The sequence below is a fragment of the Artemia sp. Qi Xiang Cuo genome, chromosome 12 (genome assembly GCF_049724085.1).
Source record: "Artemia sp. Qi Xiang Cuo chromosome 12, ASM4972408v1, whole genome shotgun sequence".
Classification (NCBI taxonomy): domain Eukaryota; kingdom Metazoa; phylum Arthropoda; class Branchiopoda; order Anostraca; family Artemiidae; genus Artemia; species Artemia sp. Qi Xiang Cuo.
The window spans coordinates 27474859-27502184 of NC_142805.1; the positions used below are offsets into that span (position 1 = coordinate 27474859).

At 35.5% G+C, this 27326-nt stretch overlaps 2 protein-coding genes across 3 annotated transcripts in view; one reads left to right on the forward strand and one right to left on the reverse strand.

The window, feature by feature from the left end:
* Window positions 1-19586, reverse strand: part of LOC148945954 (uncharacterized) — a 37609-nt gene extending 18023 nt beyond the window's left edge. Inside the window, exon 1 of the mRNA XM_089097832.1 lies at window positions 19319-19586. The gene's annotated coding sequence lies outside the window, so the exon portion shown is untranslated. The remainder of the gene's footprint in view (window positions 1-19318) is intronic.
* r (carbamoyl-phosphate synthetase 2, aspartate transcarbamylase, and dihydroorotase rudimentary) overlaps window positions 1-27326 on the forward strand; it is a 243477-nt gene that overhangs the window by 173177 nt on the left and 42974 nt on the right. For both annotated transcript variants that reach the window (XM_089097829.1, XM_089097830.1), the window contains 2 exons: window positions 6470-6883; window positions 26552-26713. In XM_089097829.1, the coding sequence (XP_088953955.1) occupies window positions 6470-6883; window positions 26552-26713 (576 nt within the window). The remainder of the gene's footprint in view (window positions 1-6469; window positions 6884-26551; window positions 26714-27326) is intronic.

Below are 27326 nucleotides of genomic sequence, written 5' to 3' on the forward strand. Positions count from 1 at the left end.
GACCTTTAAGAATCTGTGTGCTATAAAAGTGAAACCTTGCAAAATAGATCTTCTGCTTAAATCAAGTACGACAAAATTGTTTTCAGCTTCACAACTTTGCTCAATCCCAATTGGTAAGGTTTTAAAGATATGCAATGACCTCTCCTAAATTTAGAAAAAAAACCCACTGATATGGCTTTAGAATTTAATTACTTAACACGAATTACATTTTCAGAACTTAAACAAGAGAAAAAGAAACTGATAACGGAAAATTAAGGTAAAATATTGTTTTGTCAAAATTTCAATAGGTATATGATCTGTCATGTAGGCAAATTTCAGGACCTTCTAGAGGGAGAAGGAGTGGAGGTAGGTACTTCAAAATACCTTCCCGGGGCATACTTTAGCCTGTAGACCCATCCCTGAATGCTTCATTTTTCTAGCCTAACCCCTTTCCAACATAGCCAAAAGTAGCCAAAGTAGAATTTTACCAAAATTACTTCTTAAATGAGAAAGCTGCTAGAATATGTGCCACGTCCTTCACTCCTAGGTTACATCCGGGGCAAGATTAATCTCGCCTGTAAGGTGAGCCTTTTTCTATCAAATACCTTATTTCTATTTTTCAATAGTAGACAACTCGCTTGAATACGAGACCAGTTTCGGGTGGTAAACCTAATTTAAATAATACTCAAAACAAAGAAAAACACTTTAAACGGGGAATAAAACTTCAACCTCTCGGACATCCTTATTGCCTTTTTCCAAAACTAGATTCTTTGGTATTCCATTATACTCCTAAGCCGAGCCATATGTGATTTATTCTTCTCTGACGGTCCTAGCCCCTTATTCTAAAAATTAGATAGTCCTTCTGGATCTAATAAACGTTTTATTTGGTACGGCTTTTTCCTTGAGATGAAAATGCTACGGAGGAAAAGGAAAAGATTGAAAAGGAAATGTACGGCCATGATCTTTTCCTTTTCGGCCGTAGCATCTCCAAATAAGCTGCATTGGTTAGTTTTTTTCATCCTTCATATTATGGATCCCTGTGGAAACCACTATCTCTGTTTCTTCTTTAAACAGTTAATCGTAGCGAACTGTAAGTAATGAGTGACTCGGACTAATAATAGCAAAAACTATAAAAATAAAACTGAATTTGATAACAAGAGATACTATATAAGAATGAAGTTTTTATGCTGATTCCAAATATATAAAATTTATTAAGTTTAATGTTACTCATCAAAAGTTCATCAATGTTATGAAATTCATAATCTTGTAAATCAATGCATTTTTAAGTTTTCAATTTTAATTAATTCAAATTAATAAATTTGAGATTTAACTTAATTTTTAGCAGCTATTTAATTCTTATAATTTGCTAGCATTTATTGAGATTAGTTGCGATGAAGAGACTTATTAAGAGATGAAATTTCTAATAAGAATTATATAGCTGCTGAAAACTAAGTTAAAACAAAAATTTATTAATTTCAATTAGTTAAAATTGAAAAAAAATCTAATTTACAAAATTATAAATTGTGTGATACTGAAAATTTTATGTGTTAATGAAGATGGCGACGCTAATATCGATGGCATTGATATGTATGCCAGTTGACTGCTTGGATAATAGTTCTAATTTATGCTTTTAAGCTTTTAAGTCATTTAATTACTTGAAGCCTGCGGTTTAAAATCCGGTGGATACTTATTGGTGAGTGAAATTGTACTTGTCTTACTAGCACATTCAATCACAAGAGCTCATATTCAGTCCCATTATAAGGATCCCCAATCATTATGAGAGGCAGTATATTTAAAAGCCTAATCCTAATCCCAGTGGGGTAATTGGGGGGGGGGGGTAGAAGGAAGTGAATCAAATTAGCCAAGAGCGCAGCATCGGCTGGGGTAATTTAGATTTTACACTTTTCTTTTATTTTTTTATTTTTTTAACTTTTAGTGATCAGTGACTGTCATGCACCGAAAGAAAAAATAAATATTATTTTTCTATTAATTCTAAACGTGACGGAAATCATTATCAGTTTGAAAAAAATTGCCATTTTTCTCGTTATCTTTCAATTTTCCTCAATTATCTTATTGGATAATACACTGATATGCGTCGTTAAAGATTTTAAACAAGAAAAGTGAATTTAAACGAGTTTAACTAGTTATCTGAGATTATAACTTCCATATTTTTTGTTCCAAACAAGAAAAATGAACTACCTACAAAATTATGGTACTGTTTCTCAAAAATAAACTTCAAAAATTATTTTATTACAATCTGTATTATCGTCTTTTTTTTATTTCTCTTTATTACTTTTATATGTCCTATTCAAGTGGATTGGTGAGCTGGATTCCGGAAACTTTGTCCGAGAGGACGAGGATATGAATCCTGCTGTACTGAATTATTTGGTTTGGAACGAGGGTCAGAGGCATGACTCTGTAAGCTCAGCCAGAGTCGACCCAGCTTTAAATGGGTACCTGGAGAAATCTGGGGAAGGTAAACAGCAAGGATGTGCGAAAGTACAGGATGGTTGGACCCCAACCCCCCATTGCGCTTCCTGGCCGAAGGGCCAAGAAATGGAGATCAGCACCGCCGGTAGGGACTGTAAAGTCCAATGCTGTATTCTTTACCTTATCAAGGAGGCACACTTGTGCCTCTATAAAGAGGCGACCCACCACAATGTTAAGCGATTTCAGGTCCTAGAGGTCGCAGAGAGACGGCGGTAATCGCATTTTGTAGCCCAAGCTCAAACTAAGAAACTTGCAAAATTTCATCCTCCTCCGACTTTATCTTCATGGGGTAAACTGGGCCGGAAGTTTGGACCCTCCCACCACAGCCCCCCTTTAACGTTGTCCGATTGGGCTGAAATTTATAGGTTAAGCTTTCCTAGGGCCCGGGAGCTTATACTCGAAATTTCAGCTCAATCCAATCACTCCTTCCCTGTTTTCAAAAAACCAAATATAGCCACTTAAAATTCATCATCATTTCTTTTTTTTCTTAGCCACGCCTACAGGCCATAGTTGGCAACGGATCCGGTTGAATGAGGACTCATTCGAAGCAGAATTCGACCTGTTAGGGCCTTTTGATATTTTCAGACTGAAAAAATTATCCCCCAAATTTACATTTACGAGAAACCTTAGTTTTTTTCAAATAATACACATAAACAGGTTAGACATGCTTTTGTTATGAAAATATCTGCGCGTCAATTTTCATAACAAAGCATGTCTAACCTGTTTATGTGTATTATTTGAAAAAATCTACGTTTTCTAAAGAGTTAAAGAGGCTGAGTTACAAGGTCAACCCTTAAAACGTACAGGGATTAGGAGGCACAGTTGGGGGGGCTGTTAAAGAGGCTGAGTCACAAGTTCGAACCTTAAAACGTACAGGGATTAGGATGCACCCTGTACGACGTGATTTGAGTATTCAGGAATTAAAATCCTTAACACAAGAATGTTCAAGAGCGGGGGGTTTGGGGGGCGGCAGCCCCCCAACTTTAACTCCTGACACGATCAGCTAACAGTTAGTCAAGCAATAATAAGTAATAAACTGTACAAAAACGTGCAGAAATTATTTGAAAAAAACTACGTTTTCTAAAGAGTTAAAGAGGCTGAGTTACAAGGTCGAACCTTAAAACGTACAGGGATTAGGAGGCACACTTTAAGTAAAAAAAAAGAAGTTTTTTAAACTGAAAGTAAGGAGCGACATTAAACCTTAAAACGAACAGAAATTATTCCGTATATGAAAGAGGCTGTGCCCTCCTCAACGCCTCGCTCTTTACGCTAAAGTTTTTATTGTTTAAAAAAAAGAGTTGTGAGAAAGTCAAACTACCCGGTTTGACCCCCCCCCCCGAAATTTTTGACCGAGTCGAAAATTAGTAAAACCTAGGTAAAAATCAGTAAAATTAGTCGAAAACTGAGTTAAAAATTAGTAATCCCCCCCCCCCCCCCGAAAAAAAATCCTGGATCCGCCCTTGCCAAACAGCTTAAAAAGATGTAGCTTTCATGTCTTTGGGAGAAATTAAATAAAAAAAACAAGTTTTTTAAACTGAAAGTAAGGAGCGACATTAAAACTTAAAACGAACAGAAATTATTCCGTATATGAAAGGGGCTGTCCCCTCCTCAACGCCTCGCTCTTTACGCTAAAGTTTTTTATTGTTTTAAAAAATAAAGTTGTGAGACAGAGTCAAACTTTAGCGTAAAGAGCGAGGCGTTGAGGAGGGGACAGCCCCTTTCATATACGGAATAATTTCTGTTCGTTTTAAGTTTTAATGTTGCTCCTTACTTTCAGTTTAAAAAACTTGTTTTTTTTATTTAATTTCTGATCGTTTTTTAGTTAATGCAGCTTTTATTTTGGCTCGCCGTCATTGAATAAGTAAACAATATTTGCATAAAAATTTTACTTTTCTTTTGCTAAATGGCTGTCTAAATTTGGTTCTGACGTAATTTACAAATTAACTTACGTAACGAACTTCTATATTCGTATATTTTTCTTCTGGCAAAAAATACAAAGTTGCAGATTTTTGCAGATATGAGCTTGAAACCTATCTAATAGGGTTTTCTGATACGCTGAATCTGACGGTGTGATTTTCATTAAAAATTTTTCACTTTTAGGGGATGTTTCCCCCCTCTTTAAAAAATCAGGTGAGTTTTCTAAGGCTCGTAGCCTTTGATGAGTAATACTAAACTTAATAAAATTCATACATTTAGAATCAGCATTATAAGCTCATTCTTTTGATACATTTATTGACATCAAAGTTCCGTTTTTAAAAGTTTCGATTACTATTGAGCCGTATCGCTTGTTTTTTTTTATAACGTATATGTTATTACGTATATGTTATTACGTATATGATGGGGTTCTCCCCTTAGTCAATACCACGCTCTTTACGTTAAAAGTAAAAAAAAAATTTAATTTACAAGCCCCTGAATCACAAAGGCCGTTTAATTAGAATAGATAGCTCTTTTGAAAGCACTAAAAAAAAACTGTAGCGTAAAGAGCGAAGTATTGACTTGGGTGAGAACCCCCTCATATACGTAATAATTTCTGTTCATTTTAAGTTCTAATGTTGCTTCTTACTTTCAGTTGAAAGTACTTGTTTTTTTAATTTAATTTTTGATCGTTTTTTAAATAATGCTTGGAAATCTGGCGCCCCCTTCATAGAAATGTCCCTTACCCCAAAGATACATCCTCCACAGAAAGATTCTCCCGAGTAACCCCCTCCTCCAGCCCCCCTCCCCCCACCACCAGAAAAAAATTCCTCCTGAAAATGTCTGTATACTTCCCAATAACCAATACAATATGTAAGCAATGGGCAAAGTTCATAACTTGCAGCCCTTCCCCTGGGAACTGTGGGGGATTAAGTCATCGTAAAAGACATATTTATTAGATTTTCGACTATGCTAAACACAATGGCTATCTCAAAATTTTAATTGGGTGTTTTTGAGAAAAAAATGAGCGTGGGAGGGGGCCTAGTTGCCCTCCATTTTTTTCTGTCACTTAAAAAGGGCACTAGAACTTTTAATTTCCGTTCCAATGAGCCCTCTTACAATATTCTAGGACCACTGGGTCAATAAGATTACCGCTGGGGAAAAAAAACAAATAAACACGCACCCATGATCTTTCTTCTGGCAAAAAATGCAAAATTCCACATTTTTGTAGATAGGAGCTTGAAACCTCTGTAGGAGGGTTATCTGATACGCTGAATATGATGGTGTGAATTTCATTAAGGTTCTATAGCTTTTAGGGGATCTATCCCCCTTTTTTTGGAAATAAGCCGAATGTTCTCAGGCGCCTAACTTTTGATGGGTAAGATCAAAGTTGATGACACTTATGTTTTCGAAATCAGAATTAAAATCTTATTCTTTTGATGTATCTATCAGTACCAAAATTCCGTTTTTTAGAGTTTCGGTTACCATTGAGCCGGGTCGCTCCTTACTTACAGTTCGTTACCACGAACTGTTTGAAAAAAAAGCAAAACAGATTTAAAGGGTTTGAATTCTTATGGATAACAAGCTTTCAGTATTTAAGTAATTATTTTTTGCTTATTGATTTACATTGTTCAAGGTGGCAACGCATACGTAAGTGTCGCGCTGCCTTAAAATCGTCATAATTTTGAAAAACTTATAGAAAATCATAGAAAATCGCTGTTTTCAGGTATGAATAGACCTAATGTGAGTCCAGAGGCAAAAAATGGAGACGAGAAGGTGGCCAACGCCCAGTCATTACGAAACGGTAAACTATACAGATCATGTAAGAGAAGATATATCAGAAGAATTTTGAATTTGGGGTACAGGGACGGGGATGGTGCCCTTCCTTGTTTGTGTAGTGTAATTTTAGTTCTTTTTTTTTGTAATTTGAATTTTAACTCTTATATATTATTTTCTCCAAACGTTCATCGCTGACCAAATGACATTACTAAAAACAAAATAGTTTTTTTTTCTCTGTAGATAATTTTTATTTTATGCTGTTGTATCTGTTTTTCATTATTGGTTGTTTACTTTGTATAATTTTCAGGCTCTTCGATTGGTTGGAGGAAATCCACCTCTTAAGCCCCATGTTGACTGTATAACATCACGCCGCCTCATCCGTCTTCCTGGCCTTATTGACGTACATGTCCACGTAAGAGAACCGGGCGCTACTCATAAAGAAGACTACGCAACTGCCACCGCTGCAGCACTAGCAGGTGGCGTTACTCTCATATGCGCCATGCCAAATACAAATCCAGCTATTACAGATAAAATGGCGCTAATGACAGTAAAAGAAGCAGCCACTCGGGGTGCCAGATGTGACTATGGCCTGTACCTTGGAGCAACTGAAGAAAATTATGCTGACGCTCCTGCACTCGCCCCATCTGTGATTGGTATGAAAATGTACTTGAACGAAACTTTCACAACCTTAAAAATGGACAATATGGCTGCATGGATGAAGGTATGAAATTAGATAAACAATTAATACGAAAATCAAAATAGCTTTTGTGGTAGAATTATGGTAGTTTCTTTATTCGCAAGATGCGTAAATGACAAGCGTTTAGCAAGAATGCACCTGAACAAAAGCAAGAATGCACCTGAACAAAAGATTTATTTTGACTACTTCACGGGTTTCCTTTTATTTATTTAATGGGTTCAAGACACAACTATACACACAAAGGGCTTTATTATTTAGCCATCTTCCCCTCCCACTAAAAGCTCGAGTTTTTTCACGACGCCATCTAATTTTGAATCCTCCCCCTGGAATTTTGACGTCTTTTGCCGACCAATTACGGCACATACGTCTGTGAAAATGTATCATGAACCTTAATTTTCTTTAGTTTTAAGAGAACTAGCTCATATATTTTGCGGAAAATAACTTCTCTGTTGTCCTTATTCAGACATTTTGTTTTATCAGTTTCAACAGCTTTGTTGTGTCTTTGCTTCCAGAGTACTGCTGTTATTGTTACTAACAATTCACTGTAGCATCAATCTGCCTCAGTCTAACAGCTACGCACACTCCTCTTCCGTCCCAATCTATTTAGAGCCTCCCTTTTTAAATCCTCCCAAAAAGTTCCAATTTCCCTTAAACCTTTCCTTAGAACCTCTCACCCAATTTTGGGACGACCTGCTTTTCGGTTGGCTTTAGATGGTTGATACAAAAGGACGATCTTCGGCAATCTGTTATCCTAAATCCACAAAACTTATTCTAACTACCTCAACCTTTCTCTTATTATAGACCTAGAAAACTGATAGAACCACATTTTCCTTAAAAATTACAGTTAGAAATAGGGTCAGTGAGACGGGCACCCAAAACAATCCGTAGACTGTTCCTCTGGAAAACATCTAATAAATCCTCCCTTGCCTTTGAAGCACCCACGTTTAAGAACATCACTTGACCACTCTCATCACTTCCAATATTTTATTCTCGTTTGCAGAATGATCTTCCTATTTTTTCCAAACTGTTTTCAACTGTGAAAAAAGCACCCTGGGCCTTGGCTTATCTGCTTTTAACAGCCTCACTGCATTCACCATCTTTACTAATAATGCTACCTAGGTGAGTGAAGCTATCTACGTGATTGATCTTCTCATAACCCAACATCACCTCTTCACTTATTCCCAGTATAAGTGACTTGGTTTTCTTAGAACTAATTTTCAAGCCCATTCTTGCGCCCCCGGCTCTTAAAACCTCCAAAAAGCTGTTGATAATGGCTCCGGAAGGTCTTAGGTGGTATTCGTTGAATATTTATTACCTTAAAGCACCAAAGACAGTGAAAATTAAATCTGAAAGGATTGGCTAAATGAAAACTGAAAAAATTAGGATTTTAATTGATAAAAAAAGGGCTTCATTTGTAGATATGCAGCTTTTTGTAATAGTGGACGAAAAGCGTTGTTATATTTAAGTAACTGGTTTTGCTGATTTTCTTTGCAGTCCAACATAGCAACACTGACAAATTGTGATAGGGCCCTTAAACTTAATTATTCTAAAACAGCCAAAAGAAAAATCGTAGAAAATTGTGGTTTGCAGGGAATTGACCTCATATAGGGAATTGGAGTCGACCCAGCTCTAAATGGGTACCTGGAGAAATCTGGGGAAGGTAAGCAGGAAGGGTGTGCGAAACCACAGGATGCCCCCCCCCCCGCCGACGGCACTTCCTGACTGAAGGGCTACGAAACGGAGAGCAGCACCCCCGGTTTGGACCTAAAGGATCTAGTGCCGTCATCCTTACTTTTATTCTTTTTTATTGACCTTATATGGTCCCAGGGAAAAAAGTTTTATTTTGATTTCCTTGGTAATTTAAAACATGGCAACACAAAATTAAGGAAAAGAGTGGCAACACCGACACCTGTAACACGAATAAGCGGTAAGTAGGAACAAGCAATGCGTTAAGACAGAGAAGCAGAAGAAAAGAAGATACTACTTGAAACTACTATAGATTCGCATAGAATAAGTACTTCTAACTTTATTTTCTACAGGAAAGATTCTGTTCAAAATGTTGAACTTGAATGAATATTTGAGATACCTTAGTATTCTCCATATAATCAGAATTTGTCACCAATCCTATTTTTCTCGAAAGATTGGGAAAATTCTGCGGCACAAATACTGTAATTACTGAAAAATGTCATTATAAATGTTAATTATTATGAGCTTTTTAAAATACTTCTTTTTCTTTAATTCTGTGTCTGCGTCTGAAAAATATACTCCTAAGTTCTTATTTTTCTAACCAGCCAAATACGAATTTATGGAAAAGTCCTTTTATGGAGGGAGTGTAAAATTGGAATATTTACTGCTTACTAAATAACCTCGAACATACCGTTGCCAATTCTAAACCAGTATTGCCAAATAGACTTGGTTCTTCAAATTTATTTATGGTTAAATAGTTAGCCAAATTAAATCACGTACTGCAGTAAGGAGAAAAGTAAAGAGAAACTCCAAATTTGTAGTAGATGTAAACACTCATTTTGTAAGTTATCAAACTTGAAAAATAGATAAATATAGTTTAATTATTATTTGTCTCGTGCGCACATTGTTTGAAATCTAACTTGTTTATCTAATCTCAGCAATCTGGTTTTGCCAGATATATTTCCTTTCAGAAAGAACCGATTTTTAGTAATAGTTTTGAAGAAGAAGAAATGTTATAGGCGTGGGGGAAAAATATCTCCATGGGATCCTCATACAAGTTTATAGCAAAGGATCCCAGCCGAGCTATGAACTCTGTTCTGTATCCCATTTCGAGCCTTATAAGGGGGAGGGGGATAGTAACCATACTCCTTAATCTTAGAAGAAAGTATTTTAAAAATTTAGGAATACGAGAAAGAGTTCTCATCTAATTTTTGTCATTTAATCCTTAAATGTACAGTCAGTTCCTTCATATGACTGTCAGTCCAGGGAATAAGAATTCAAATCAAGTCCTTAGACTTTAAATCGTGAATGAAAACTGGATGGGCACTTCGCTGCCTCCTAGGAGTTGTAGGAGCTGTCGCATATTTGCATTCTCCTCCAGTATTTCTGAGACAGTTTCTGGGTTGACAATTTCTGCGACAATATGGATCCGGGGCTATATTATATTAATTATTAGTTGTTTTTTGTTGTTTATTTATTTGTTAATTTTTATTTTATTTATTTATCCCCTGCTTTATTTGTTAGAGTGGAAGTAGTGGCTTTTTCTATATGGGGCCATTTTTTACTTCGCTTCAATTTGTTCTGGATATAGGTCGTAATACGAATTTGTGTTAGAGGTTCAGAAGTATATTTTTCAATTTTTGACTTTTGCCCTAGATCAGGCTTGACTACTTCCTCGTGAAAAACTTTTTTTTAGAATTTCATGAGTCTCAGAACTTCACGAAATCGAGTTTTGCCATAAATTACATTTGAAATTTGTCTGAGTTAGCTCAAAGTAATTGTAGATAAAGAATGCACAGTCAATTTTAATTCAAAATATATTTGAATATTTTTGGAACATGTGGTTTAGTTATATCAGCATTTGTCAGTTTAGTTTATCCTAATATTTGTAAACTTTCTACAATTTTATGATCATAGAAAACCATAATTCTTGTAAAATATAAATAAATCAAATATACTCCCCAGTGGGGAACTAATCCCCCTAGCTTCTGTAAGATATGCCTGCTTATGGCACATCTAAAAAAGCTTCAAGAAAGGAGGTACTTCTCTTGGACACTATGATGGTTTTGCTGTAGACTTTGTTCCTAAAGAGCTTGGTGTCCACACAGTTTCTGTCAAATTCAGGGATGTTCACATACTAGGTTAGAAATACTAAATGACACAAGAGAGATAAATTACTTCGAATTTTCTTAGCTCGAAGCTAGTAAAGAGCAGACCATGTTTTTGACGCTATCACTCCTTATTAGGAAGGACCTCATGTATTCTATAATACAACAAGGAACACTTTAGAAACCAGTTGACGACCTTTCAGGGAATATGACGACCTTTCAGGGAATGAGGTAACGGAGTCACTCAAATATGATATCATACCCCAGAGAAGCAATTATAAGCATTACAGTTTTTCTACAACCTAGTAAGAAACGATATATATGAGAACTGAAAAATGAAAGTAATGAACGGTCTGAATTAGAAAGACTATTGGCAATCTCAAGACTAGGCAGTTATTTGAACTAATTCTCTGAGCTGACTCTAGAATAGATTTCCTAAGAAATAGTGGTAGGGCGACTTCAAGACACAGCTAGAAGAACCTCAAAATAGCTAAAAATTTTGGGTACCTGGACACTCACTGATTTTCAAATAATGAGAAGGTAGATAAGAGAGCTAATAATTGCTTCAAGCATGAAGAAACGAAATAATTGCAAATAATCGTTACCACAGAGTGCGTTGAACTCGAATCCTTCAGCGTCGAAGGAGAATCCTTACTCCACTATACCGTGGCAACTTTTAATATAACTATACCATTCAGTTTATGGTGTCTAAGACGTGATAATGACGTGTAAAAAAAAAATATCCCATACAATTGTGGAGCAATTAAGTTTTTGGTCTCCTCTATTATTCTTAAGAATATAATTGGAAAATATTGACTGTGACTCAGAAACACGCAGAAGAAAAGAGGAGGGTTTAGACTGGTTTGTTTCTTTAAAGAAAGGCTAGCTTGGAGATTGGTTCTGCAAACCTTGTGAAAGTATTGTTGGTCTGAACCTTAATTAATATAAGAACGAAGAACGATTTTAATTTAAGAACGAATTTAAGAACAAAGTACGAATTTAATGAACGAATTTAAAAACGAATTGAATTTAAGAACGGAGATTACACACAGGAAAAAACCTTCACCTTTTTCGTAGTAGGAACTAATAAAGAATGAACTACATAGTCATCAGTGTTACCCCACGGACCCTTTAAAGTATAGCATCATCTTGTACAAGAAAATCCGGTTTTTTGGTAAAATATTGGTTTATTTTAAATCTTTTTCGTTAATTACAAAAGTGACTATATGTAGCAATTTCCTTTAAAATGAGCCCATGAACAGCTCTCTATAATGTTTTAGTGTCCAGCTAGCTGTGGAGATGGGAAAAATGGTTAAAAAGATCTTCCCATGCAGAATTTACTAGGTTGCAGCGACTTTCCTTGTTTTTCAAGCCAAGGGACTGGAAGCTTCCTTTATTGGATTTTCGGCCAAGGAAATTCTTATAGTGTATTTTGTGTTTCGATCCGACACCATTTTTAGGAAATTCCAGGCTATTTTGTTTGGTTACTATGGGTCATGTTTGTCTTTAACTAGGTTGCAGCTACCGCTGCAACCGCGAAAACGAAAATTATGCACATGAAAAAGCGTTCGGTTTTTTCTTATCTGAAACTAGTAAAGAACAAACTACATTGTCATCACTGTTACCTAAGAGACTCATTAAAGTGTAGCATCATCTTTTATTCGGAAATGCGTTTTTTTGTAAAAAAAAAACGATTTTATTTTAAATATTATTTTTTCTTAATTACAAATGCGGCTATGTGCAGCAATTTCCTTTAAAATTGGCTCTTTAAATACCTCTTTATGATGTTCCAGTACACATCAACCTGCGGAGGAAAAAACACGGAAAAAAGATGCTTCCCGTGTGGTGAAAATACCTTTCCTTGTTTTTTAAGCCAACGAATTTTCCTTATTGTTCAAGGCAAGGAACTGTAAGTGTCCTGTGTAAGTTCAACAAAAGCAATTCTACTGGTGTATTTTGTGCTTTGATCCGACTCCATTTTTAGGGGGTTTCAGGTTATTTATTATTAAGCTTGGCCAAAACAAAAGCTATAATTCCTGCATCAGCTTCATCACTTTACAGTTTTTTCGTCAAAATGCTTTTTTTTAGTTTTGCATTTATGGGATAAGGTTCGCTTTTTATTAGGCTGCCCCTCTGCTGTAACTGTGATCACATTTAGTGAGATCTTTTTCGGAAACCTAAAAAGGTTCCCAAAATTGAAAGCTTTTTCTATTCTGTTGAAAGGGTCATTTCAAAGGAAAAACTAAAGCAAAATGAAATTTAAAATCTTATTTATATGGTATCTTAAAATTAAATTGACTGCAACAACAGTTTTGTCCATGGTGGTGTCACAGATGTGGTGGTGTCATGGTGGTGTCAAATAGCGGTGTCATAGATCGTTTTGTTACCGTTAGATTGCTTGAATTCAAATCTTCCAAAAGAAAAAGAAAAAAAAGAGAATTTTTTTTTTAAAGACAATTAATGAATAAGATACACAGTTATTTGTTTTAGAATGAAACTCACCACCCCCTGGGAGTACCCCCTGGGTGTATCTTTTATCAAACCATACTTTTCAAAGGTTATTCCCTACATTAAAACAAACATCATCTCAAACATTTGAAACTTTATGAGCCATAATTGTGGTTCTTTGGCATAAAACGGTTGAAACAGTAATTAAGGCACGATTTTTTTTTTTTTACTAGGTACTTGCTTTTTACTAGTAATTTTTTTTTTAAATTATTAAAAAAAATTCCTCATTACTAAATAGACTAAAATAAGTTAAAATACACGAGGTGCATCCGTGTTGTCAAACGAGTGTATGGGCAATATCTCAGGAAGGCCTGAGTTGAAACTTTCAGGGAAGTTTTGTCTGTATTAGAAGATTCTTTGTGCGTCCAGGCTGTCAAAAGGGTGTATCTGCAACATCTCACGAAGGGCTAAGGATATTAAGCCGAAACTTTCAGGGGAAGTTAAGAGGAATATTAAGCTAAATTAAAATAGACATGGAGTATCTGCGATATCTCATGTTGTCAATTTGTGTATCTGCAATATCTTAGTAACGGCTAAGGTTATTAAGCTGAAACTTCTTGAGTATGTTGTACTACCGGGTGGTACCATCCAGGGGTAAATTTATATTAAGTTCTACATGGATGTTAAACTTTTTTCTATCGTTATGGATTCATTTTAATTAATATCTCTTCCATTTCGTGCGAAGACTGTGTGTAGATCTCTCGTAGGTCGCTTAAAGATTTGAATAGTTTAGTTTAAAAAATCACACACACCATATGTCGCGTGCTACGTGTAGACAAAGTGTGCCTTGAATCGTGCAATGAAGCGTAGACTGAGGGAAGTATGCATACGGGTAGTGCGAAGTCTACCAAGCGGCGGGATAACAAGTGGCGGTATAATGCTTGTGGGGTAACAAGTGATAGTAATAGTAATTTATTAACACACACAAGGACAATACATTTTACTCACTACCGACCCAAGAACCTGGGGTCAGGTTGTCCTAAGGGTAGGCATATATCAAAATTTCATATTCACAACAGAAATATACAACCTAGGCCTAAAAAAATAAAATAAAAGAAAAATCATTCCCCTTCGCACGCAGTTCCTACCACCAATCACAAAATCACCATACTTGTCCTCCAGGTACATAAAAAAAAAAACATTAAAAAAAAAAAAAAAAAAAAAAAAAAAAAAAAAAAAAATTAAAAATCATATTTCTCATATAACATTCCTTTTATTTTATTTTTAAATTCCTTCAGATCCCCTATTTCTCTTAACTCTTTATTAACCCCATTCCACAACTTTAATCCCCTATAAATAGGCGAGAATGTCGACCTGGCAGACACCACGAGCGGGGCATGTAAATTTTCCCTTTGGCGAGTTTCATGATCATGAATCGAAGATCTAGCTTTTAGCATTCCTGAAAAGCAAGACGGTAATAATTCATTATTATATTTGAACATAAATTGAAGGCTATAAAAATCTCTAAGGCCTGCAGCAGGTAATACTTTTACATCAATATAGGTAGCTCTAACGGATACAAGATTTGATTTACCAGTCAACACACGGATTCCGTTATTTTGGATCACTCGAACTCGATTAGTAATTGATGGAAACGTACTCAGCCAAATAGATGAGCAATACAATATATGTGGATGTATAATAGAAAAATAAAAAGTGCGAAGAACAGAAGGGGGTAATACATGTTTCAATTTACGCAGTATTCCCAGATTACGGCACAGGATTCCTGACACCTTTTCAACATGTTTCCTAAAAGATAGTGTTTCATCTAGCATAATACCCAAATATCTAACACACTGATCACGCTTAACTTTACCTTCCAGGTAACTCACTTCTTGGATCCATGGGTAGTAATTAGATGTACGCGAAAATATTACAAAACTGCTCTTTGATGGGTTTACTTTTATTTTATTAACTCTTAGCCAGCTAGACACTTGATCTAAACACTGTGTCATTAATTCAACTAAAAGGCGTTCTGTTTTTGCAATGCAAATCAATGAAGTATCATCGGCAAATAGAGGTACTGTAACGTCACTGTCACTGTGAAACATGTCGCTCAATTTAGTTTTCGCATCCTTCAGGGACAGTACAAGATCATTTACAAATATCAAAAATAGCAAGGGGCCAAGAACGGACCCTTGTGGCACACCACATTTCATATCTACAACGGAAGAAGTAGATCCATTTATTCGCACATACTGCTGCCTATTAGACAAAAAACTACGTAGGAAATCAAGAGCAGGCCCTCTAATCCCATAAAATTCACATTTTTCAAGCAATATACCATGGTCTACAGTGTCGAAAGCTTTTATAATGTCCAAAAAGATGGTAGACACTTTAAAACCAAGGTCCAGGGCAGTGTTCACAACACCACAGAGATAAGCCACAGCTTGTTCGGTCGTGCGTCCATTTCTGAATCCAAACTGGGTGGATGTTAGTATTGAATGGCACTCTAAATAATGGTACAACCTCCGGGAAAAGCACTTTTCCACAAGTCTTGACATGACCGGTAAAACGGAAATCGGGCGATAGTTACTTACCTCACTGTGATCACCCCCCTTATGACCCGGTGTAATTCGTGCCAACTTGAAACAAGATGGAAATACTCCCTGTTTAAAACAAAGATTTATTAGGTTAACTAATACATGCGATATAGCTGGCCACAGATATTTAATTATCCGTAGAGACAAAATGTCACTACCAGCTGCACTATTTTTCATGTCGAAAATTATTTCTTTTACTTCACTCTCGGTCACCGGTTTCAGGTAAACTGAAAATTCTGTTTCGCTATTTCCAAGGTAATGTTGGAAAGGGCGGTCGCCATCCACTATTCTTACTCCCTCAGCCACATTATGTCCAACTGTAGCGAAGTGGTCAACAAATTCTTGGGCTATATCAGACGGGTCACTTAATTCTGCACCTACTCGACCAATAATCTGATCCGGGGCGACTGTGTGGGGAGGATTTATGAGCTGTTTAATTATCCGCCATGTTTTATTGGGGTTTCCAGCTGCATCACCAAACTTTTTCTTATAATGAGCTTCCTTTGCTTTTCGCAAAAGTCTATTTAATGCATTTCTGTAGTTTTTGTATATCCTTTCATTAACATCACTAGGTTGTAACATTTTCTTTTTAAACAGCAAATCCCTTCGATTTATTGATCTGAGCAATCCTTTTGTCACCCACGGCTTCTTAGGCATTTCTCTGCGAGCTCTTTTCCGTACCTCTTTAGTGCAACTAATCAGCAGATTATGCAGTTTATTATAGAATTTCACAAACTTCTCATCAGCATGATCAGGTAGAGCTAGCTCTTCATCACAATTAACATCCATTATTTTGTTTTTACAATCACGGAGGGCACTAGGATCCAGTACTTGTGTAATCTTATTAAACCTGCCATTTACCGAAGGAGAAGTCTGCGTCGATGTTGAATATGAGCCAAAAACACCAAAGTGGTCCGAGGTATCACTAACCAGGACACACGGATTAGAAAACGGTACATTTGTAAAAATGTTATCAAGGCACTTCGCAGTTGACGCAGTTACTCGAGTACTTACATTAATTGACGGAATCAGGCCATAAGAAATCATCATATCTAATAGAAGATTAGTCTTTTGACCAGGATCAATTAGGTCAACGTTTAAATCACCCATCAAAAAACATGGGGTCTCCAGTGTAATCTTCTCTAGCTGCTGCTAATTTTGTTCCAAAAATACAAAAAACTCAATCTATGTCGGGCGGTATGAAAAAATAAAAAAAAATTGGAATTTATCAATATAAAAATTTAACACAAACGACTCAAATACAATTTCTTTATAAACCGACATATCACTTTTTACCGTTACCTTAATATCCGAGCGAACATACGCTGCCAATCCCCCATGTTGACGAAGCTCCCGATTTTTGGTGAATAAAGAGTATCCAGGAATCCGCAGCAATTCAGAATTATGCTTGTTAAGCCAGGTTTCCGTAAGGCCTATTACCTGAAATACAGAGAGACTAGATATATCATTAATAAAATCAAAGCTGGAATTCAACCCTTGGCAATTTATATGGAAAATACTGATCTGCTTCTCATCCCCCCGGCTCTCCGAAGGGACATCACTCAAAAACACATACCTTGAATCCTCACATGCCAGCCGACAGCATCCACCAGGATCAACGTTCTCACTCAAAATTTCATTATATCTTTCAAAACTTACTTTTTTACTTTCCAACTCCTTAAAATCAGGTGTACCTGGAGGTGATTCATTCATTCTAACCAATTCTTACAAGAAACCTTGCGTGCGAAAGAGGGAACCAATAAAACATATAAAATGTCCACGGCATTCGGTTACAAAAAACAACACATAAAAAAAAAACAAATTCCAATTTACTCCCAACCATCTGGTCATTCATAAATAATGTCAATATTCTTTTCCAAAATAGAACTATATTATCGAACCAAATTCCGGTCGCAGTTAACGGGCATTGGTAATTTTCACCAAAACACATACAACAAAGAAACAAAAACAAAAACACGTATTGGGTTTCTGCATTCGCAGTTTCGCCCATTACATTCCCTAATACTAGTGGGTATCATAGCTATTTCAAATCATCACATTTATTAACACACATTTCATAACACACGAAAAAAAAATAAAAAAAAATTAAAATTTAAAAAAAAAAAAAAAAAAAAAAAAAACCAACAAAAATACAAAAGAAAAAAAAATCTTTATAGGAAAATAACGAAAATAATATTTAACTGGAAAAAAAATCATAAATAATAATATAAATTAATAATGCAAATAAAGAAAAAAAAATACGGAAAAAATAAAGTAAAAAGAAAATAAAATAGACTAAAAAAAGAGAAAATAAATTCAATTAAGAGCAATAACAATCAATAGCTATCACTAATCAGCCATCACATCACCAGGTGCGTCAAACCGTCCGCCACTTCTTTCTCCTCGCATACGCTCTGGACTATCTTTATTGCACCAATTTACTGCGCAATTCACTTTCGTTATTAGGAAAACAACGAAAATAATATTTAACTGGAGAAAAAAAAAAAAATCATAAATAATAATATAATTAATAATGCAAATAAAGAAAAAAAAAACGGAAAAAATAAAATGAGAAGAAAATAGACTAAAAAAAAGAGAAAATAAATTCAATTAAGAGCAATAACAATCAATAGTTATCACTAATCAGCCATCACTTCACCAGGTGCGTCAAACCGTCCGCCACTTCTTTCTCCTCGCATACGCTCTGAACTATCATTATTGCGCAATTTACTGCGGGCAAACTGATCTAATTCAGGAATAGAATCTTCATGTGAGTATTTCGCCAGTGAACCATTAAGTCGGTTAAAATTCAGCATTGGTGGAAAGCTTTTCGATACCCAGGCTTCAATACCGATTTCACGGAGTTTAATTTTCTTACGCAGGAGGTCATTTCTCATCTTTCTGATTTCAGGAGGAGCGTCATCACTAATGTAAATATCGTGAAACCCAGCAATTGTCTTGCCCCTTAGCGTTTTAGCGCACTTCAGAATTCTCATTTTCTCATCTTTATCAGCAACCTCAACTTTAATAAACTTTTTTAGTTTATTAACCTGAAGCACTTTGAGGCGTGGTACCGGGGATAGCTCAAGTCCTTCTGTAATGATACTCGTGCAAATTTCCATAGCATTTTGTTGATTATCAGTTGGTACATTCCACACAATAATGTTGCTCTGAAGTTTTTCAAACTCCATCTTTGCAAGCCGGCATACTGTCTGGTTAATAGCGGACCTTTGGTTACTAATTTCATCTGTCATTATTTTGTACTGTTCATTAAGCAAATCCTTCTGATTTTCGATTGATGATATACGCTGGTCGCTTTCCACGTTTCTTTTCTGAAAGTCTGAATTTGAAACCTCTAGTTGCGTAACACGATCACCAAGCGACTTAATTTTATTTTCAAGTGAGTCCAGTTTATCACCATTGCCCTTGACAAGACTTATTAACGTGTTAATTTTTTCACCAAGACTCGATAATGTCACATTTTGAGACGAAGTTGAACTAGCCGACAAGTTTAGGAAACTTGGCATGTCATTTGTGGGATTATCACGCCTCCTTTTTCGTCCCATTTCTACCACGCAAAAAGAAAAAGAAAACCAAAATTGGGCTTGGCTTACCTCAGAAAGGATTGAATTTTTTATCCACGCCAATCCGAACGTGCAGTTCGCTCAGCCACCGTTAAAAGGGCACGGCTAACACCCCTCACAGCTACAGAAACAGCTATCCAAATTACAGGAACATCGGCAAAACAGCAATGACTTTACCGTTAGGCACAACCAGTCAAAACTGATTCACTTGCAGTAGCAAAAATTCACAAATCGCCACTGGCATCTGATATAGCCACGACACCCACGAACGAGGTCTTACTCGGTCAAGAGCATACTGAAGACTGGTGATGCTCACCAGATGGCAGAGAGATATTGTAGCTCCTCCTCAAATATCAAGATGCATCTACTCAAAGACGAATCATATTACCAATCATTTTGAAATTTATTCAGTGTTTTTCTTCTAGATTTTTCTTTCATTATCGAAAAGAAAATAAACAAAAAAGATTTCACTATGTTATGGTTTATCCTTGGGAGAAAAACGAAAGTAGAACGGCCCTGATTTAAACAAGAACTAGAGAAGTATAAAGGCTCTTCGTCCAAAGGATACCCATAGGTGTCAACTTTGTCGCTTGATTGAGGCTTGATGCGAGTATCGTAAGCACAGAATTAAGGGCATGTGCATGGTTGTCGTGTGTCATATTTTCATTGCTGAAGATAATTTCTTAAACCACATTGGCCTGACATCACATAAAGAAAGAAAAACGAGCAAAAATGGGGTTTTGATAGGCCAAATGAAGATACTGAAAAAACAAAGCGAATATTTCGAGAGGACAAACGCCTCTCTTCTTCAGCGCGAAACGAAACGATATATCAATAAAAGTCAAAAATTAAAAGAATTAAAACCAACTACCTAACAACCATAAAAGCGAGCTATTCGCCAATATCCGCGATTTGCACAAAATCCAAAAAAATATGAACTGTCATCGACGGATACTAGCGAACAACTGACAAAGAGAAGGAACCAATTCATTCACTCGAAAAAACAAAAAGAACCAGCAATTAGATAAGTTGGAGAACTATGTAATTTGATTTCGGATTTTAATTAATGCATTTCTTGCAGACACCCTTTGAGACCTAAGCGGTTGTTCACGTGTTTGATTTGATGACTGAGAAAGTGGTTCAAGGTTTTATGGAAAACCTTGAAGAAAGGGCTATTTTGCAAAGTTCTTGTAAACCTGAATTTTGGGTTCGTTTTAAAGATGACATTTTTTATTTATGGGAGCATGGTGACGAATCTCTGGGTTCTTTTCTTCACTTGCTCAACTCCTTGGATTCAAAACTGAAATTTACTCAGGAATCAGGGATAGAGAGGCGTCTTCCTTTCTTAGATGTTCTGGTGCACCGAAATGATTCATGTTTCGAGTTTAGTGTCTATAGAAAACCTACACATAATGACCGTTACTTAAGTTATCCCTCAAATCATTCTTCTGCTGTAAAAAGAGGAGTTGTTACTTCTCTAGTTGAGAAAGTATTGAAAGATTATTCTACACGCTTCTTCGATTCAGAGCTCAGCTACCTTAGAGATATTTTATTTGGGAATGGTTATCCAATTAGTTTAATAAATTCTGTAATTGCAAAACGCATAAAAAGATTATCAGATAGCTACACAGAAAACACGAATCAAAGGGGAAATTCAGTTTATCTTGGTCTCCCATATGTTAAAGGGATTTCAGACCATATTTAAAAAAATCTAAGGAAAAATAACATTTACACTTATTATAGACCCAGAAAAACTATCAGGTCCCAAATTTATAAAGGTAAAGACCCTATCCCGATAGGTGAAAACTCCGGTGTCTACAGAATTCCTTGTTCGTGTGGTCTTTGGTATATCGGAAAGACTAATCAGCGACTAACGGATGGATTAATTCAGCACTCTAGTTCAATTAATAATACACTTAAAAAGTGGAAAAAACCAGAATATTTTTACTCTGCCCTTACAGTCTTGCAGAGCACATTTTTGAAAAACCAGACCAGACTATTTTGTGTAATCAAGCTAGTCTTATTTCGCATGAAAAAGGTATTGTCCAGCACTACATAGAATCTGTTTAAATTTATAAAGACAAACCTTTATGTGTATCTTTAAACAGAGATTCCGCTGATTTAAGAGTAAACGAGTCATATTTCGGTTTTCTCAAAAGAGAAGCCGATACTTTAGTAATCCCTGAAATAAACCTTGAACCCTTTTCCCAGTCATCTAATCAAATACGCGAACAGCCCCTTAGGTATCAAAGGGTGTCTGCAAGAAATGAATTAATTAAAATCCGAAATCAAATTACATGGTTCTCCAATTTATTTGATTAATGGTTCGTTTTGTTTTTTCGAGTGAATGAATTGTTTTCTTCTCTTTGTCAGTTGTTCGCTAGTATCCGTCGATGACAGTTCATATTTTTTTGGATTTTGTGCAAATCGCGGATATTGGCAAATAACTCGCTTTTATGGTTGTTGGGTAGTTGTTTTTAATTCTTTTAATTTTTGGCTTTTATTGATACATCGTTTCGTTTCGCGCTGAAGAAGAGAGGCGTTTGTCCTCTCGAAATATTCGCTTTGTTTTTTCAGTATCTTCATTTGGCCTATAAAAACCCCATTTTTGCTCGTTTTTCTTTCTTTATGTTCATTGCTGAAGGGTCAAGAAATGGAGATTAGTACTGATGGTTTTGGATGTAAAGTCCGGTGCCACAGCCTTTACTTTTTTGATATGTTTAATAGTATTATTTTTTTTCACTTTGAAATATCAGACATTCTTGGGATCAAGTGAATACAGGGGAAGAGTGTCACTAACAAGCAGATTCGGTCTTAGGGGAGGAACAAAGAGGGCATTTGCCCTGGGCACAGAAATGTTAGGGGCGCAAAATTTCAAACAAATAATATGTCGGTTGTAACATTTTTATATTTTTATTAATAAAATGGAGGGCACAGTTAATAAGCGAAAATAATTAATAAATTACTAATTAATTAATAAAATACAAAGAGATAAAAAAATAAAAAAAAGAATTAAAATAAACAATAATAACTAAATAATTTAAATAATTAATTTAAAAATAACCTAAGAAAATACTAATTAATTAAATATAATTTTGTTAATAGATGAAAACTTTGTTGAAATTTGACCTTAAAATTTTTTTAGGAGACAGGGGGGGGGGGGGGCTAATCAAGATTTTTTCCTGGTCGCAAGAGAGCCAAGAACTGACATGGCTAGCAAGACACTTTTGGATGTATTTATCAAAATAATATTTCAGTTTTGTCTGAAAACTAAAAGATTACTCACCTTGAAAGCTTTGTCTGTTTGGTGGAAAATTTCATTTCAAAGAAATAAAATTTTAACGAAAATAAGGGCATCTTAAAATGAAAAACAAAAATGAATGATCTTCTTTTTCTCACGACTTTTGTGAACGATGCTCTGGACCAAAGGTGGAAAGTTGCATCTGTTTTTTTTTTTTTTTTTTTTTTTTTTTTTTTTTTTTTTTTTTTTTTTTTTTGGGACATTGTAAAAGCCTTTGATTCAGCGGACCATGGAATTCTTATGGTGTAGCTGAGGAATTGTGGTTTTTGTGGTATGTTTTTTCGTCTATTGGAATCTTTTCTGCAAGATCGAAAACAGTTTGTCAGTGCTGGTGAAATTAAATCGCAAGTTAAAAGTGCTGAATTCGGTGTCCCTCAGGGGTCTGTTTTGGGACCCCTACTGTTTCTTATATATATTGATGAACTGCGAAATGCAATCAGAGGACTGTCTTTTGATTTAAAATGTAGTGTTACTGGAGCATCAAAATCTATTTTGCCTTATTTTGCTGATGACACGCATCTAACTGTTGCTGCAAAAACCGGGGAAATGCTTATATAGAATCTTCAGACTGGCATGTTAAACATTGAAAAATGGATGAAGGTTAATAGACTTCAGCTAAACCATGCCAAATCCCATTTTGTAATGTACGGGAGAAGTAGCAATTATTACCCTTGGGTTGGGAAAATACAGTTCGGTGAAAACATTCTGCCTCGGGAAGTTCCGACAAAGTATCTAGGGGTGATTGTCGATAAGTGCCTTCAACTTCAGAGAGCACATTTCATGTGTTAGTGGTAAGGTTGCAAGAAATGTTGGGATGATGAGGCAACTGAAGCACTTTTTTCCAAAAGATATTATGAGATTGCTTTATTTTTCTTTTGTTCATCCATACCTTCTATATGGTTGTCATGTGGGGTCAAGTACGTTTTTAACTCACCTTCGTCCCCTTAGAAGTTTACAAAAAATACCCTACGCGTTTTAACTGGAGATAATCGTAATATCTCTGTTCGACATAGATATAATCAAGTAAATATATTACCGATGGCTGGATTATTCTCTTTTTATAATGGTGTTTTTATGTTTAAATCACTGTAGACTGTAGCGTTCTTTTTCCAAACATGATATACATTTGATACCGCGCGTATCGTCCCTGGCAATATACGTCATAACCTTAGTTCAGTTTCCATAAGCTCATCGTGATGTATAGATCGGAAACAATTGTCATTGCGCGTGCGTGAAGACGGAGTATGAATCTTTTGTGGTTTTTAATCTGTTTTACATTTTTAACGGAGAGTATAGCCTTTATCGATACTGTATATTCCGTCTACTGTGGTTTAAATATACACGCGAGTTCCTACCTGAGTGTTTTAGGGAAATGTGTACAAGTGGTGTTTTCCATTATTACTCGACTAGAGCATCGCCACTATTTCGGCGACCTCAGGTTATTACAAAGCGATCCGTTTTTTCCATAAGATATGTTGGCCCTCGGGTGTGGGAACCATTACCTCAGGCTATTTCGACAATCGATGAGGTAAATGATTTTCGCCGTAAACTAAAGACAGTGTTTGTCTACATGTGAACTTTTATCTCTGCTGAGCGATATTTCTCTCGAGTGATTGTGATTTATCTCTTTTTTTTATTATTATTAGGAGGGTGACGAGGAGATACAATAGAAGAATGGTTTTTAATTTTGTGTCTTCGGTACCAGTTAGGTCGTGAAATTTATTAAAAATTAATTTATTTCGTTTATTTTTATTTATTTATTTTATTATTATTTATAGTCTTGTCATATTTGTTTGGGCGGGGGGGGGGGGGGCTAAGGATGGATGGTAGTAATTGTGTTTGTAGGGTTTTGTAAAGGGTGATGTCTACTAGTACAAGTTTTATAAGCTTCGGGTTTTGTTGTTAATGTGTTTTATTTCTCTTAATAAAACCCTTTTTTCTCTCTCAAAGATACAAAAGTTTTGTATCCGAGTAATGTTTAACACAAAAAGGTGGTGCTACCATTCCAATACACCCTTTTTGTTCCCGCCAGACTCTTCCAAAACCTAAGGAGCCTCCTCGCCCATTCACGTTGGTAACTATTAGTGAGAAATACATTGGTGAACGTTTGATAATTAGAAGCAAAGAAAAATTGCAGAAGAATCAAAACTTGCATAATTTCTGTGGAAAGTTATGAAGATTATATAATGTTTAGATCTTGATGGACGTTTTCTAGCTTCACACATTTTTCGATGGCTCATCTTGGTTGTCTTAACTGCCACTCCTAAGTCTTCCTTTACTATTGAGAATCGCTCATTGAAAGAAAGTGGAACATTGAAGCAATGTAAAACTTGAAAAATAGAGAAATGGTATAGCTGTCGTGACAATACTGAAAAACAGCTGTTTATCAATTGAACTTGTAATTATGACCCTTAGCCGTTCCTGGAACACTTGAGATAAAAATGTAAAGAAATTTACAAAAAAAATAGAAAATTTGTAATAGGAAATAGAAGATATGTTAATACGGACTGATTGACAAACTTCGGAAGCAGAGTAACTATTCAAAGCAAAAAAAAAATAAAATAAATAAAACAAGTCTTCTCATGCAATTCTCATGAATTTTGAAGCGTTAATAAAATGTAGAAGTACCACAATCCGGGAACGTACTGTCACAGAAATTTTCAATTCAGAAACTGTCTCGGAAATATTGGAGGGAAATGCAAACGCGCAACAGCTTTCCAACTGTGACAGCTCCTAGGAGGCAGTGAAGTAGTTATATAGTTTTAGAAACAAAATTTAAAGGCCTAAGGACAGGATTTATATTCCTCTAGACCTAAGGTGGGTTCCGGTAGTCAATTTATGAATGGTAATTAATTATTTGTTACTAACTTTATCCTAAAGTGATAGACAGCTACAGATTCAGCCCCTTATATACTTTTAATAATCAAAACAGAGTAACATTTTATGTTCTTTCATAAAAAAAAACAACATATTAATGTTAATACAATAAAAATATTAATACAGTTAACAGTACAATTCATAATAATAGTAATACATATTAACATATTACCATTATTATAATGATATTAGTTCAGCAGTAGCTGCAATCTAGTAAAGATTGAACCACAGCCCAAATTAACCAAACATTAAAAAAGACTTTTGAAGTAATTGGCTTGTAAGAACCAATTGCCATTTGTAGCTGATTCAGGATTGGTAACTATTATTCCGATTAGCTCTAGTAGTAAAATGTTATTTCGAAAACAAATTCATGGAAATTTCGAAAAATAGCCTGAAACCCCTCGAAAAGGGCGTCAGATCAAAAGGAATGGTACACCCATTGGAATTTCCATCGTCATTTTTTGCATTGGTAGCACTAATGTGTCCTCTTTCTTCTTCTTCTTCACTGCTAGTGGGGCACTCGAACATCATAGAGAGCTGTTAAAGAGCTCATTTGAAAGGAAGTTGCAATATCTAGTGCCTTGTATAATTAACAAAACATAATATTTAAAATACATTGTATTTAAAAAAAACTGCATCTTCATATACAAGATAATATTCTCAGCTATAGTTCTTAGTTTAGAGGATAGCTTAGCTAGATGATAGTTTCAGCTGCAGCTGACTCATACCTGAGTTAAAGTCACTTATATTTAAGCTCATAGGTGTAAAAATTCTTGCTTAGGGGATGTTCAACACACCAAATTAGTGTGTTTTTGTATTCATTTTCATTTCTTCTGATTCTATTTTTGGAATAATCTAAGGAGACTCCCACCTCCTTTATGAGGGTATTATCAATCATTATAGGATAAGGCAGTATATGCTAGATAAGATCGCAGTTTTTGCTAATATTTTCTATTTCAATTCTCTAATGAATTTTCCTTTGGACATAGTAGTACGCTTTAATTTTTTCACTAAGCAATTGGCTGTCTTTTTTTAAATCTTCATGTTTTTTCGTTATTTATTTTTACTGATTTTTTAATTTGCAGCATTTTGAAAATTGGCCAAAAGATCTTCCTATATGTGCACACGCCGAAAAATCGAATACAGCGGCAGTTATTTTATTCGCTTCGTTATACCAGAGAAGTGTCCATATTTGTCATGTGGCGAGAAAAGAAGAAATCGAAGTAATAAAGATGGCAAAATTGAAGGTAAGATAAGCATATTGAAGACATCACTCTGTAATCTTTGGCTTACGCAAGTATCTCAGACTTGAGGTTTTTTTCCTTTATTTTTTTTTTTTTGTGTATGCTTATATAATTTTGCTTTGTGCCAAGGGGTGGTGGTACCGGTTTGAACCCCCTCCCCCCCATGAAATTTTTTTTTCGACTCGTCAAAATGTAACGAAAATGCATATAAACAAATATTTGGTTTTGAAAGGCTTGTTGGACCCCCCCCCCCTCGAAATTTTAGTCCGACTCGTAAAAACATAACGAAGATGTATATAAACACAACTTTGATGCGTGTTTTAGAATAGTTTTGGACCCCCCCCCCCTGAAAAAAAAACTGAAATGAGGAAAAGAAAACCTGGTGACTGCTTAGCAAACAAGCAGGAACTGCACTAAAATAAACAACAAATAATAACAAATTTCTATTGAAGTTTCTATTGTATTTTTATTTAATGTGTTTTCTAGGTTTTGGGGTTACAGCTTTCTAAGGGTTCTAAGGAAAAAATGTCTACATTGTCCCGACTTATGTAGTTGGATTACTGAAAGTTTTTGAGTCTATCTAAAAAATGGACATAATCGAATTGGCTTCCAAAAA